The 15,090-nt window shown below is 42.9% G+C and overlaps 1 protein-coding gene across 3 annotated transcripts in view; it reads left to right on the top strand.

The window, feature by feature from the left end:
- The window catches only part of LOC130337968 (octopamine receptor-like), a 123,283-nt gene extending 108,812 nt beyond the window's left edge, over window positions 1-14,471 (top strand). For 2 of the 3 annotated variants that reach the window (XM_056553968.1, XM_056553969.1), the window contains exons 4-5: window positions 2,891-3,067; window positions 11,137-12,085. In XM_056553968.1, coding sequence (XP_056409943.1) covers window positions 2,891-3,067; window positions 11,137-11,842 — 883 coding nt within the window. In that variant the 3' untranslated portion in view covers window positions 11,843-12,085. Of the gene's footprint in view, window positions 1-2,890; window positions 3,068-11,136; window positions 12,086-13,295; window positions 13,407-14,366 lie in introns of those variants that run through there. The other variant, XM_056553978.1, reaches the window with a different exon arrangement.
- The last annotated feature ends 619 nt before the right edge of the window (window positions 14,472-15,090 follow it).

Here is a 15,090-nt window from a genome sequence, read left to right as displayed (position 1 = left end):
TCATCAGTGTCACCTGCACTACCTCTCGGTACCGACAGGTTAGTGCAGGTGACATTGGTGACAGATTTCCTTTAAATGATAACCAGACCAATAAAATCTAAACAAAGTATTTACAGTACTTGGACAGATCCAAGTACTGATTGGGCATCCTTTGTGTCTTTTGTTACAGGTGGATTCTGAAGGCAGCGCACACGTCTATATACCTATTCCCTTTAGGTGGAAACCAATGGCTGCCTAAGTGAACTGTGTTTGGTGTGCCATTGATTTTAGGGAGAGTCTTTTTCTTTTCAGGATCATCTGAATTACCAAATATGGAATGCATCATATAATAGATGCTATAGGGAAATCTCTCTTATTTGCAGGAACCCCTGGCCGCCAATTCACACCTGTGATATATTCATGTAAATTGACATTGTAAATACTTTGTATATATTTCATTGGTCTGGTTATCAATTAAATATACCTCCCTGATGACGCCGTCACTGACTTGATGGTAGAAAGGCATTGGTGGTATTTTGCTTATTATTAGCACCACTGGGCTGACGGACATTGACCAGTCCCAGTGTGTGCTCATACAATACTGATATCTGTTCCTAATCATTAGATTGTACATTTCTTTAGCTGCATCACTATTATTGGCACGTTTTGCCCCCTGATTTTAATGAATACATTAAAAGTTATATCTTAGGCTCTTCCTGAGCATGTTTTTCTGCTTATAATTTTGCTATATATTTATGTGCCGAAAGAGTTTAGGATCCTAATCCAAATATCACTTAATATTCATGTCAGGAACTGTCCAGAGCAGGAGAGGTTTTCCATGGGGATATTATTCCAATCTAGACAGTTCCTGATATGGACAGAGGTGTCAGCAGAGAGCACTGTGGTGAGACTGGAAAGAACTGCACAATTTTCTCTGTAGTATACAGCAGCTGAAAAGTATTGGAAGGGTTAAGATTTTTTTAATAGAAGTGATTTACAAATCTGTATAACTTTCTGGCACCTGTTAATTTGAAAACATTTGTTTTTCACTTGTTTCCACCGGAGTTCCCCTTTAAGTGTGTGTATGCTCATCTGTTTCTGCATCTTGCCCAGACGGTAACAGAAAGTGGCCATGAATCAAAAAAAAAAAAAAAAAAAACATAAATGTTTGTCATGGGAAAGCTTCTTGGTTTCACAACTATTGGAGAGCCGCATGTTGGAGAATGGAGACCACTGTCGCCTTCCAGAACATGAGAGTCGAATCATAGCAAACTTGTTATTCTACCTATATGATCCCTCCATTTAATTATGTTTACATCCATTTGAGGGTCATAAGAAGAACTTTCATGCTTTACCTAGAACTGCCAGGTATGACGTTAAAGCATTACTGACAGAATGAGACAGACAGATCAAGATGTCACCATGGGGAACCTGCTATGTTCAGACATTACACAGAAGGACCTTGTTACACCGTGTAATACTTAATTTCTCCAGTAGTGATGCAGTAGAATAATGTAAAGGAGTTCTGTTGTGAAAGATGACTTATCCCCTATCCAAAGGATGGGGATAAGTTATAGATCACTGGGGGTCCGACGGCTGGGACCCCCACGATCTCCTGAACGGGGCCCCGGCAGTCTGCTGCTGACCCCCGCATAGAGCGGCGACCTGCTCCCTCGATTTATCCCATAGAGATACATGGAGGGGGAGTGACAGCCGCAGCTTCCTGCGAGGGTCGGAATGGCCGCTTCCAGCAGACTGCCAGGGCCCCGTTCAGGAGATCGCGGGGGGTTTCTATGGTTGGACCCCCCCCCCCCGCGATCTCTAGTTATTTTTCACTGCACTACTCCTTGAAAAATGTCTTCACAGATTACAGTTTGGGGAACTATTCTAACATAAAGGGATTACTCAAAGCAGATGATATCTACTGTAATGTACAGCATTGGGAGCCAATACATACTCCCAGGGTATACAATATATTTAGAAATGTTTTAGACCCTTTAACTTCTTTCACATTGTGTTATGTTTTCAGGTCTCTCCATAGATGTTCTATTGTGTTCAAGTCAGGGCTCTGGTTGGGCCCCTCAGGGACATTCACAGAGTTGTCCCTTAGCCGCTCCTGTGTTGTATAGGATCTGTGCTTAAGGGTCATTGTCTTGTTAGATGGTAAACTCCAGAGCACTCCCAATCATGTTTTCATTAGGAATATCTCTGTGCTCTGCTACATTCAGCTTTCCCTCAACCCTGACGAGTCTCCATGTTCCAGCCACTGAAAAACACCTCCATAGCTGCCCCCGATGCTGCCCCAACTATGCTTCACTGTAGGGATGGTATTGGGCAGGTGATGGCATGCAAGACCTGGTTTCCTCTAGACATAGGGGGAGATTTATCAAATCCTGTCCAGAGGAATAGTTGATGAGTTGCCCATAGCAACCAATCAGATCACTTCATTCATTTTCAGAGGCCTTTTTTAAAAAAATTGGTTGCTATGGGCAACTCAGCAACTTTCCCTCTGGAAAGAAATTGAGGCCAGGAAGTTAAATCTTGGTTTCATCAGACCAAAGAATATGTCCATGAAAAATTTTGGCTTTTCATTTTTAATTACTTTGCAAACATTTCTAAAATTCTATTATCTTTCTCGTTAGGGGTGTTAAGTGAAGATTGATGGGGAAAAAGTTATATTTTTTTATTGTAGCAGAAGGCCGCATCATAACGAAATGGGAAAACCGTGAAAGGGTCTGAAGACTTTCCGAATGCATTGTATATCGACCCTTGAGATCCTATAAAACATAAAAGTAAAAACATAACAATATGTATCTCATAGGACAAGTGTAGCCTTCTTTGATTTACTTTGAAAAGTACAATGTGCATCTATAATTTCATTGGATAAAGGAGCTCATGTTTTCTTTTTTAGCATCATCTATGAAGTCACGGGGATGTGGCTCTTTGGGAGACAGTTCTGCAAGGTGTGGATCTCATTTGATGTCATGTTCTGCACGGCGTCCATCGTCACCCTGTGCTTTATCAGTCTGGACAGATACTGTTCTGTGGTCACTCCATATCACTATTCAAAGAGGATGTCACGTCGCAGGTGGGTACTAGTTACATTCACTTACATGAATTAGACACGAGCAGTTTTATAGTAAGCTACTGGGCACTCTTAAAGAGTACCTGTCATGATCTTGTTACATTTTATAATCCTCCCAGTTCACTGCCCCATCATGATAAACCACCCCCTGCCTTTATTTTTATTGTTTAGTTTTCTACCTTGATATTGCTCTGTGTTTTCTGCTCAGTCTCACAGACTGGGAAGGGGTGTTCCCCAGCAGGCGTGACATCATCTGAAGCCATACAGGGGAGAATTTCCCCCCTCACTCTGCTACATATAGACCAGATCAGTTCAGTGTGAGATGAGCTATGATTGGCTAAGGCTGCACCAGGCCAGCAGGAATCCAAAGTCTGTGCAAGAGATGGGGGAAAATATGCCCTGGACAAGTAGGGAGAAACTTAGTGGCAGCTTTTTGTTAACACAAATAAAACATAGAAAACATCATTAAAGATTGAAGATCCAACCCTGACAACAGAACACGATTATTATAAGAGCAGCAGCAGAAGAAGAGTGTGTACAACTTGCCGGAGGCAATGACCTATCTACCATGATACCAGTGAATGCAGGACTGCATTAGATGGTGTAATGATATGGAATATACACAAATACAGCATGAACCAAAACTATGAGGAGTGTGCTGGCAGCAGAAGGGGGGTGAGCTAATTTTGTAGGAGGCAGTGACCTCTGACTATATTAGAAAGGTTATGAAAGATCTGCATGTGAAGGGTAAGTGAATATGCAAAGAAAACCCAGGATTCCTTATCAAGTTTAGTGATTGGTGATCACATCATAGGAGTGTGCTGATTTTGCTGGAGGCAGTGACCTGAACATTGTTATTATTGGAGTGAGTAAATAACTGTATTCTACATGGGCAGTGTCATGAATGAGTTGGCACTGCCGTACACTGTAGCCAAGAGATGATAGTAAAGATCACTGCAGCAGGAGAGGAGTGTGCTGATCTTGTGGATGGCAGTGACCTGTACACCCACATGTAATAAAGATAACAGGACTGTATATCACAGGGGCTGTATCATTATGTGAACAGAAATAGGGTATCATGTAGACAATACAGCAGCAGGAGAGGAGTGTGCTGATCTTGTGGATGGCAGTGACCTGTACACCCACGTGTAATAAACATAACAGGACTGTATATCACAGGGGCTGTATCATTATGTGAACAGAAAAAGGGTATCACGTAGACAATACAGCAGCAGGACAGGAGTGTGATGATCTTGAGGGAGACAGTGACCTGTACTCTCATGTAATAAAGATAACAGGACTGTATATCACAGGGGCTGTATCATTATGTGAACAGAAATAGGGTATCATGTAGACAATACAGCAGCAGGAGAGGAGTGTGCTGATCTTGTGGAATGGCAGTGACCTGTACACCCACGTGTAATAAAGATAACAGGACTGTATATCACATGGGCTGTATCATTATGTGAACAGAAATAGGGTATCACGTAGACAATACAGCAGCAGGACAGGAGTGTGATGATCTTGAGGGAGACAGTGACCTGTACTCTCATGTAAAGATTTCAGTAAAGACAGCCGGATGGCATGTGATGGAGACAGTATCATGAAGGAGGTGGAAACCGGACAAACTATAGCCAACCAGATTATAGGGATAATAACAGCAGAAGAAGAAGGTGATGATGTTGATGATGGAGGCAGTGACCTTTACATTTATGTGGTTTGGAATAGGTCAGGCAGGACTCCATGTGACGGGATCGGGACATACTGTAGATAATAAGATGGAAAGATGGAAGAGAGCAGCAGGAGAGGAGTGTGTTTCACTTGAGGGAGGCAGTAACCTGTCCACCTTTATAGTAGTAAGTATTAGACAGTAAATGACAGGATAAACGTGAGAAAGTGGGCAGGGATAGACCATTATGTACCCATAAGATCATGGTAATGATGACAAAAACTGGCAGAATTAGGACACTCTAGGGGGCGTAAATGGTTGGTATATCTGCAATACATGGACCATACCACTTAAAATAACATGCAATGGTTTGTGAGCTTTATTACAGGTTCTTATTACAGTGTACATGCAAAGGATGGCATACATGTCATATGTCTTGCCAAAACTCCAGCATCATGTTACATATAATAGGCCCTTGGTCTCCAAACTGTGGACTTCTAGCTGTTGCAAAACTACAACTCCCAGCATGCCCGGACAGCCGTTGGCTGTCCGGGCATGCTGGGATTTGCAGTTTTGCAAAAGCTGGAGGTCCATAGTTTGGAAACCACTGTAATAGACACTCATCATCCTCTAATACAGCAAACAACAGGTTAACACTCGAAAAACTTGCCAAGTGGATGATAAAGATGGAACTCGCGGCCAATGATTAATTTAAAAGAAAAAGCTTCCAGCCAGATCATTATTTATTTTTTATTTTTTAAGTATCTAAAAATGAGGCCACTGCTGTTCATAAAATTTCATTTTGGCTTCCTACTTTCATTGAAAAGCCAAAAGTTCTTCCAATTCCTTTGAGCAAACAAGACTCCAAAAAAATAAAATAAATAAAAGACTAAAATCAGTGCAAAAAAACATAATTAAAAAAAAACTGCTAAGGGGCAACAAAAAGTAGGATAATCTAAAGCAAAAAAAAAAAGATCCTGAAGTCTTTTGGCAGTCAACAGAATTGCGGTATCAGAACATTGTCTCCGGGCCTGACCCACAGACCTTCTTGAGAAGTCCCAACTTCTGATCCTCTGGAGATGTTCCAGGGTCCGCTATTTTTCTAACTTTTTGTATACTATTCCATTTCATATTAGAGGGGTACTCCTCCGCTAGACATGTTCTCCCGTATCCAAAGGATAGGGGATAACATGTCCGATGGCGGGGGTCTGGCCCCTAGGGACCCATGCGATCTCTGCCGCAGCACCCCAGTCATCCAGTGCACGGAGCGAACTCCACTCCATGGCGAATGACTGGCGATCACAGCTGTCACCCCCCTACATGTCTATGGGAAGAGGCGTGACAGCCCCTCCAATAGATATGAATGGAGGGGGCATGGCGTGACGTCTCAATCACGGAAGACCCAGGCTTCTGTGACAGCAATGCTGGAGCGCCGGGCCAGAGATGGGGGGGGGGGGGGGGTATATAATTTTTACGTTTTCATTTTTTCCTCCTCGCCTTCAAAAAATCATAACTCTTTTATATTTTCATCCACAGACTAGTATGAGGGCTTGTTTTTTGCGCGACTAGTTGTCCGTTGTAATGCCATCACTCACTTTACCATAAAATGTATGACGCAACCAAAAAAATACTATTTGTGTGGTGAAATTAAAAAGAAAACCGCAATTTTGCCAATTTTGCCAATTTTGGAAGGTTTTGTTTTCCCGCCGTACAATTTATGGTAAAAAATGACATGTGTTCTTTATTCTTTGGGTCAATATGATTAAAATGATACCATGATAACATACTTTTATATTACTGTTGAGCTTAAAAAAAAATCGCAAACTTTTTAACAAAATGAGTACATTTAAAATCACCCTATTTTGAAGACCTATAACTTTTTCATTTTTCCATATAAGCGGCGGTATGAGGGCTCATTTTTTGCGCCGTGATCTGTACTTTTTATTGATACCATATTTGATTATATAGAACTTTTAAACCATTTTTTATAAAAAATGTTGGGAACAAAATGTTATAAAAAAGCATGTAAGACCTGCCGTGCATGATCCGGGCATCGCTCCGATGCTCGCGGTTATGCTTAGAACGTAAATGTACGTCCTGGTGCACTAAGTACCACCTCACCAGGACATACATTTACGTCCTGCGTCTTTAAGGGGGTTAAAGAAAAAAAAACATACTACCATGATAGCTTTCTTTTTCCTGATACTATTCTGCAGATATATATATATATATATATATATATATATATATATATATTTATTTATAGAGGAGAGATTTATCAAAACCTGTGTAGAAGAAAAATTGACCAGTGGCCCATAGCAACCAATCAGATTGCCTCTTTCATATTTTAGAGGCTCTTTTGAAAATGAAAGAAGCAATCTGATTGGTTGCTATGGGACTTTTCCTACACACAGGTTTTGATAAATCTCCCCCAAAGAGAGAACATGGCCTTCTGGCCCGGCAGAAGTCCAAATTCAGGAAATGCAGTCTGGAGTGCTGAGGGGGGTGTGTGCAGTCTTAGTCAATCATAGCTCATCTCACATACTGAACTGCTCTGGGCTGTGTGTAGTAGAGTGAGGGAGGAAGTTCTCCCCTGTATGGCTTCAGATGATGTCACGCCTGCTGGGGAACGTCCCTTTCCAGTCTGTGAATCTGACTGAGACTGAGCGGAGAATACAGAGCAATATCAAGGTAGAAAACTAACAAATAATAAAAATAAAGGCAGGGGGTGGTTTATCATGATGGGGGCAGTGAACTGGTAGGATCACAACAGGTACTCTTTAAAGGGTAGCTCCCACCATCCTATTTTTTTTTCTGTCCCTGCCTATTGCCAATCTATCCCTAACCCCCTCCCTGCTTTTAATTTTTCTTTTTACTATTTTAAAAATAACTTTTTGTCTGCCTGGTAGTGTGCTCACTACCAGGCAGACTTCCCCAGCAGGCACCACGTCACTGATGCCTGCTGGGGGGGGACTTCCGCCCTTAGTTTATCTACACAGGGTGCCTCCAGCTGTTTCAACACTACAACTCCCAGCTTGCCCTGACATCTATTGGCTGTCAGGGCATGCTGGGAGTTGTAGTAGTGAAACAGCTGGAGGCACCCTGTGTAGATAAGCTATAAGTCAGTTCCATGCGGCGCTGTGGCGCTGTGGCGCTGCGGCGCTACGGCGCTAGCCCGTTCCCTCCGTCAAACCCCCCCCCCCCCCGCCATACCCCATTCCCTCCATCACAACCCCCCCCCCGCATACCCCGTTCCCTCCATCACAAACCCCCCTCCCGCAAACCCCTTTCCCTCATTACACTTACAGTTACTGCAGAGTCCGGCAGCTGGCGTGCAGGGACAGCGGCGCAACGACATGTGCGGGAGGAGTGGCCTCCCAGCCAGTGGCCGGGGAGCTAATGCGCTCGCTCCCGCCTGTCTCATTGACAGGCAGGGAGCGAGAGCAGCCTAAATGAAAAAGGACTGATTGTCAGGCCAAAATCAGTCCTTTTTCAGGCGTGACGTCATGCCAGGCTTCAGCCGGCCACTAGGAGGGTGACCCGTAGTGGTCGGTTTTTAAATGTAAATTAAAGCATTTTAATGGAAAAAAATAAATAAAATAAAAGTAATTAGAGATATGTTGTAGTACATAAGTACTACAACATATCAAAAAATAAAGTTGGTGACAGTGCCCATTTAAGGTCAAAATGGGCTTCATCCTTAAGGGGTTAATGATTGCACTCTATCTTTATCTGCAGCCATGGTTGCTCATTGCTCACTATGTTATTACACCAGTGCACAAATCTTCCAACACATATGGGAACAGCCCTCTCCAATGCTGGATGACAACAGTGCTTTGTACCCAATAGCATTCGAATAGTTTCCCTGTTGGAGAAGTGCTGCAAACTAGCAATGACCACGGCGTCTACACTCAAAAACTGTGTCCACCAGGGCATCAAACCATGAGTTTCAATGGCTGAGCAGCTGCATGCAAGCCTCAAAATCACTGAGCACAATGCCATGCCTCCATTGGACTCCATTGTAGTAGAAACGTGTTCCGTAGAGAGGTGGATCAAACTTTATCTGGCATCTGATAAACCAGTCTGCATTTAGTGAATGCCTGGAGAATGTTACCTGTCTGACTGTAGAGTTTTGTGGAAGAGGGATAATGCTATGGGGTTGTTTTTAAGGGGTTGGCATAGGCAGAGCTCTGACCTTAACCCCATCCAACACCTTTGGGATTAACTAGAATGTAGAGTGTGAGCCAGGCCCTCTCCTCCGACATCATCTGACCTCAAAAATGCTCTTCAGGATGAACGGACAAAAATTCCCACAGATGCATCCCAAAATAATGTAAAAGAGTGGAAGCTGTTATGACTGCAAAGAGGGGATCAAAGCTATATTTAGAGTTTTTAAACTAAAGAGAAACAGGTCAGATTAGTTGCACTATATGTGTGAACAGCTCTGTAGATATCTTAAAGGGGTTATCCAGGAATTGAAAAACATAGCAAAAAAAAAAAAAAATACGCTCCCTGTCTGTCTCCAGGTTGTGTGTGGTATTACAACTTGGCTTTATTCACTTCAATGGACCTGAGCTGCAGAACCACACTCAACCTGGAGACAGACAGGGAGCAGGTTTTGAAAGAATTTAGCTCAGTTTTTTTTATTCCTGGATAACCCCTTTAATGTGCATATCCTATAATTCAGAATATGTAGATGGCATTTCAGAAGAACCTTCCATTACAAGTCATGTTAAAGCAGGCATCACTTGAGTTCCATTATTATTAAAGGGTACCTCTCATCAAAAAAACTTTTCATATATTATAGATTAATGTATGCCGAATAACTTTACAATTGCATGTTATTAAAAAAATATGCTTCTTTCTATTTAATTTTCCACTTTGAAGAAATGACCACTAGGGGTCTCCCTACCAGTCCTGGCAGCAAGCATTTCAGACTCATGCAGGAGTCCTAAACACTACGAGCTGCCAGTCTGCTTTGTTCACAAAGGAGAACACTCAGAGCTGCCAGCCTGCTTTGTTCACAGCCTGTTTGGCTGTGAACAAAGCAGGCTGGAAGCTCTGAGTGTTTAGGACTCCAGCATGAGTCAGAAATGCTTGCTGACAGGACTGATCGGGAAAAATACAATAGAAAGAAGCATATTTTTCATTAACATGCTATTGGAAAGTTATTCAACATTCATTAATCTAAAATATATCAAAAGTTTATTTGATGAGAGGTACCCTTTAAGAATATGATTACTTTTAGAATGGGATCCACTATATGTAAAGTGTTTGCTCCTGGGATTATTATTTTAATGGAATTTTTCACCCAGACATAAAAGGTGAATTTCTCATCCATACATTTGAGTTTCCATGTTCCGCTTGTATTGATGCAGTTATTACCATGCACAGAATATCCGGTTATTTCTGTCACATACATGTCGGCATCCCCTGTGTAAGGTGAGATCCCTCTACCTGGATGACTCAGGTGACACTGCTGCTGTGACCAGCCATAAATGAAGCTTAATTGTCACTATAAGTAGGTGACTCTATAGATAGGGTCACACTGCTCAGAGTTGATTTAGAAAGTTTCTGCAGCAAGTCTACAAACAAATGCAATAAAATCGTGACTGACATAAGTGCACCAAATCATATAGAATTGCAGATTTTCCAGTATATTATGCAAATAAGAATAGTTTTAACCCCTTCTCTTTTGTCTCAGGTACAATGCTAAATCTGGGCCTTTATCTCTGGAGGACGCATCATACCTGCTTGTTACATAGTCAAACTATTTCAATTTATAATTGTGTAATGCTACAAGGTTCCTCAACAGATTAAAACTGAACACTCCGACAGGGCATCCTGTATTCAGTTTATAGTAGTTATCCAAAGTGGACTATCCCTTTAAAGGGGTACTCTGCCCCTAGTCATCTTATCCCTTATCCAAAGGATAGGGAATAAGATGCCTGATCGTGGGGGGTTTGGTCATTCGGCGCTCTAAACATTTTGTCATGATATTTCCTCCTCCATTCATGTCTGTGGGAGGGGGGTGTGACAGACATGAATGGAGGGGGCGTGACAGATGTGGTCACCCGTAATCCAGAACGGAGCTGAGTTGGCTCCATGCAGCTGATTACTGAGGTGCTGCACTGGAGATCGTGGGGGTCCCAGCGGCCGGACCCCTTGGCTGAGTACCCTTTAAGGCTACCAATGGCTTATATATAAGCAATATTGACCATAACACCTATAGAAGTCCTACTCAGTTTGGTGTTTTGTTGGTGACCCTTCTAAAGCCTATAAAGGGGTTCGTCATGTACAAGGATTTTTTAAGACATTTCTTCAGCTGACTTGATTGTTCTAGGATATTTTATTAAGTGTTTTTCCGTCAAATGTATTGAGTTCATCTCTTATTTCCCTGTAGATGTATCCTTATGACTGTGACAATATGGGTCTACTCCTCCTTAATCTCCTTCCTACCAGTCATGCAAGGCTGGAATGAAATACCAGGCATAGACTTTGACAATGGGAAGGAATGCATCTTCGTGACCAACTGGACCTTTGCAATCGTTGCATCTTCTCTGGCCTTCTACATCCCATTTATGATCATGTGCAGTATGTACTTCTTCATCTACAGAGCTTCACGCCTTAAGGCCACTCGGATTGTCTCCCAGACTCTGGATCTCCATTACCATCCAAACAGCAAGCGCCAAAACAACTTGCAACTGGAACATAAAGCCACCAGGACCATGAGTATCATCATCTCGGTGTTCGTCATGTGCTGGCTACCATACTTTGTCCTGAATGTTTTGATAGCAGCAAAGGGGACAAGTTCCACCAGCAAGGTTCTTGTCAATACTTTCAAATATATTACTTGGTTGGGATATTGTAATTCAACCATTAATCCTATGTTATATGCTTTTCTGAACCGGGACTTTCAGAGAGCACTCAAAAAACTTCTTATCTGTAGACGTTGGAGGTCACAGGTAGACATTGGCGATGACATGGTCTCCATCGTCACCTTCTCCAAGACTGCTCAAGATCCAGAATACAACATTAAGTTGCCAATGTCTAACTGTGTGTTAAAGAGCAAGCAAGGTATGAAATGTCCACCTACAGTGCACTACTAATATGGAATTTACATGTCTAGGCCACAGGGCTGGTCTTCTCTTCTTCTGACGTCAACAATTCTAAGATGTGACCTGAAGACCTCATGGAATTTATATTTTACAGCCTATGCCGGACAACCATTATTGACCATTATTGATCTAAATTGGTAATTTAAAGGGGTACTCCTGTGCCTGAACCTTCTGAACAGCCGATTCAGAAGGCTTGGAGCAGCGGCGGCAGTCGTGATGTCACGCCCCCGCCCCCTCGTGACATCACGCCACGCCCCCTCCATTGATGTCTATGGGAGGGGGCGTGACGACCGTCATGCCCCCTCCCATAGACATCAATGGAGGAGGCGTGGCATAATATCACAAGGGGGCGGGGACGTGATGTCACAACTGCTTCCGCTCCAAGCCTTCTGAATCGGATGTTCAGAAGGCTTGGGCATGGGAGTACCCCTTTAACTGATCTTGACCAGGCATAGCTACATTCATTTCTAAAGGAAAACATTTTTATAAAAAAAGATTAAAAAAGAAAAAAACGAATTTTCTTAAATAAATGACAGAGACTTCAAGTTTGTTCTTCAGGCTGTACCTGTCATCTTATGTTCTTCCAATTGAACGTTAAAGCACTTGGATTATGTTCCCTCTTCTACATGTTGTCTTAAACATTTTAAAAAATTTCATTTTAAGTTATTGTTTTTTTTATTTCTCTCTCATTTGTTTTGTAAGATTGTTCTACAGCGTTGCCATATGTTATCTGATCATGTATTGATGGGATAGACAATGTTAAATAGCTTTTTCTACAATTTGTAATGGAACTTTTTACTACTATTTGTACTTTTACAGCATGTATTATCAAAGCAATGTGGTGCTGGTGTTCATTTAGAGGCCTGTATGTGAAAGTTTACTATATGAAATATATATCAATATGAATAAGAATATACATTTATACCAAATCTGTACATTAAAGCATTCCTGGTATTTTCTGACACTGCCCAAATGAGCCCATGTTAAAGGCGTACTCCGCCCCTAGACATCTTATCCCCCTATCCAAAGGATAACGGATAAGATGTCTGGTTGCGGGTGTCCCACCGCTGGGAACCCCCACGATCTCCCTGCTGCAGCCGGCGTTTGTTTAGAGCATCAGGTGCAGTGTGGGAGGCCCAAAATGTCACGGATGCGCCCCGCTCATGACATCACAGCCGCGCCCCTCAATGCAAGTCTATAGACTTGCATTGAGGGGGCATGGCCATGACGTCATGAATGGGGCATGAACGTGACATCACGAGCCGCCGCCCTGAATCGCCAGTCATCTGGATGTCTGGGGTGCCCCAGCTGAGCATTGCCAGTCATCTGGATGTCTGGGGTGCCCCAGCCCTTTGGATATGGGATAAGATGTTTCGGGGCGGAGTACCCCTTTAAGCAACAATAGTCATGGTAACAATTTATATTACTTATGCCCTATCCACAGGAGCATGCCTCAGACTGTAGCGGCGAGTCTTGTATGTGCTGCAATGGGCCATCTCCGACAGCTCCATAGACAATGACTGGGGTGGCGGCATTGTGCACGGTCCATTCCAAGGTAAGATTCAGGTGCCTGTTGTCAAGATGTGGGAGGGGGGGAGCTTTCAGACCTTCATGATCAGACACTTATATCCCAAACTTGGATAGGGGATAAGTACTATAAGTTGTAATACCTTTTTAAAAACAGCATAAAGTGTTTTTCCTATTGAAGTCAATTGGACTTTGAAGATCCACACCAAAAAATCATGACAAAATGTGTACAAAAAATATGCTTCTAAAGCTCACATGTTTACATATGTACGCTAGATGTGGATTTTACTTGTGAATGCAACTTTTAAACATGTAAAAAGAAAAGAAAACTCTTTAAAAAAATTGCATTCAAGGTTCAACCAGCACTTGAAATCTTCGGCACAGTTTGCTTTTATGTTGAGTTAAATGAACGCATCTTACTTTGGTGCAATGCATAATGGGGTTCTGTATTCTGCCTCAAAGCGCTAAACACAGGGCTTGCATCCGTACCAGAAAAATGTAGAGAGATGCCTTCACCCACAAGCTTTAGGGCCCTCGCGGTCTAAGCTAAGCATGGTCTAGGCAGGGCCATGCAAAGACCCATGTGCATCTGGAATAGGCCCTGTGTATGTGGGGCTGGAAGACAATAGAGCTACAGTGGGTCCCTTGGTAGCCTAAAAAGTACTTATTTCATGTTAGTGCACTGCATTATGGGATTTGAGGGTCATTGAGGTTAAACATAAACATGACATCTACAAGTCAATGCATAACAGTAGGACAGATGCCAAACCCCCTGGATGGCTGCTATGAGTTGTGCAACCTCAGCAGAATCCTGACTATAGAAGGTTGTCCAGATATCATACACAGGCAGCTTGTGACAGATTAGGGACTTGGGATAAAGAAAAAAAAAAAAACTGGTAAAAAAAAAATCAATCTCTTCAACTCTCTAATAGGATTTCTGCCGGGTAGGATCTAAAAACAATGTGTCTTACAGACGGCAATTTCTCAGCTCCATTAGATACAGAAAATTATTTCCCCACCACTGTGACAGGGCGAGAAGATGCTAGAAGGCGAGAAGACACTAGAAGGTGAGCTCCACCGCACACTCCAGATTAAAGGGACTCTGATGGGATGAAATTACACAGCAGATCATTCTCAAGTACACATCCAGCTGAATCGTCTTTCTTGTGCTCAGTGGCAGATTGAGACGTTTCCTCTGCTTTTCCTATCTCTCTCACTATGTAAATGGGTCTGGGGTAACTGGCAGAGGTGAATCTAGCCCATCTGCTGCTCCCCATGTAATTAGCCCTTATGAAGGATTGTTCCCCCTCCTAACAAAACCTATGTGAATGCATTTTGAGTGGGTAACCTCTTTAAATCGTGCTGTGAGTAGAAGCAGTTACATGCTCAAAACACATTAGCGCCATTTTTAGGAGCAAATCTAAGAACCATATGCAGGGCCAGACTGGCCTACCAGGATACCGGAAATATTCCGGGTAGTCCGCCCGCCCTGTGAGCCGGCAGCAGATGGCTCGTGCTTCGCTGCATAATGCGGAAGATAGCACGGGCCGACCGCTGCCTGCCTCACTTCAGCATACAAGGACCTGACACTGGTATCAGGACCTTGTATGCAGCGGGGCAGGGGTGGACTTACCGGCTGGTCCGTTGGGGAGGGAAGGGAATTAGGGGGTGTGGGGGGGTGTTGGGGCTGAAGGGGGTAGTTCTGCTGCCTA

Source organism: Hyla sarda, chromosome 1 (assembly GCF_029499605.1).
Source record: "Hyla sarda isolate aHylSar1 chromosome 1, aHylSar1.hap1, whole genome shotgun sequence".
Taxonomy (NCBI): Eukaryota; Metazoa; Chordata; class Amphibia; order Anura; family Hylidae; genus Hyla; species Hyla sarda.
This window is presented reverse-complemented; position numbering and strand designations above follow the sequence as displayed.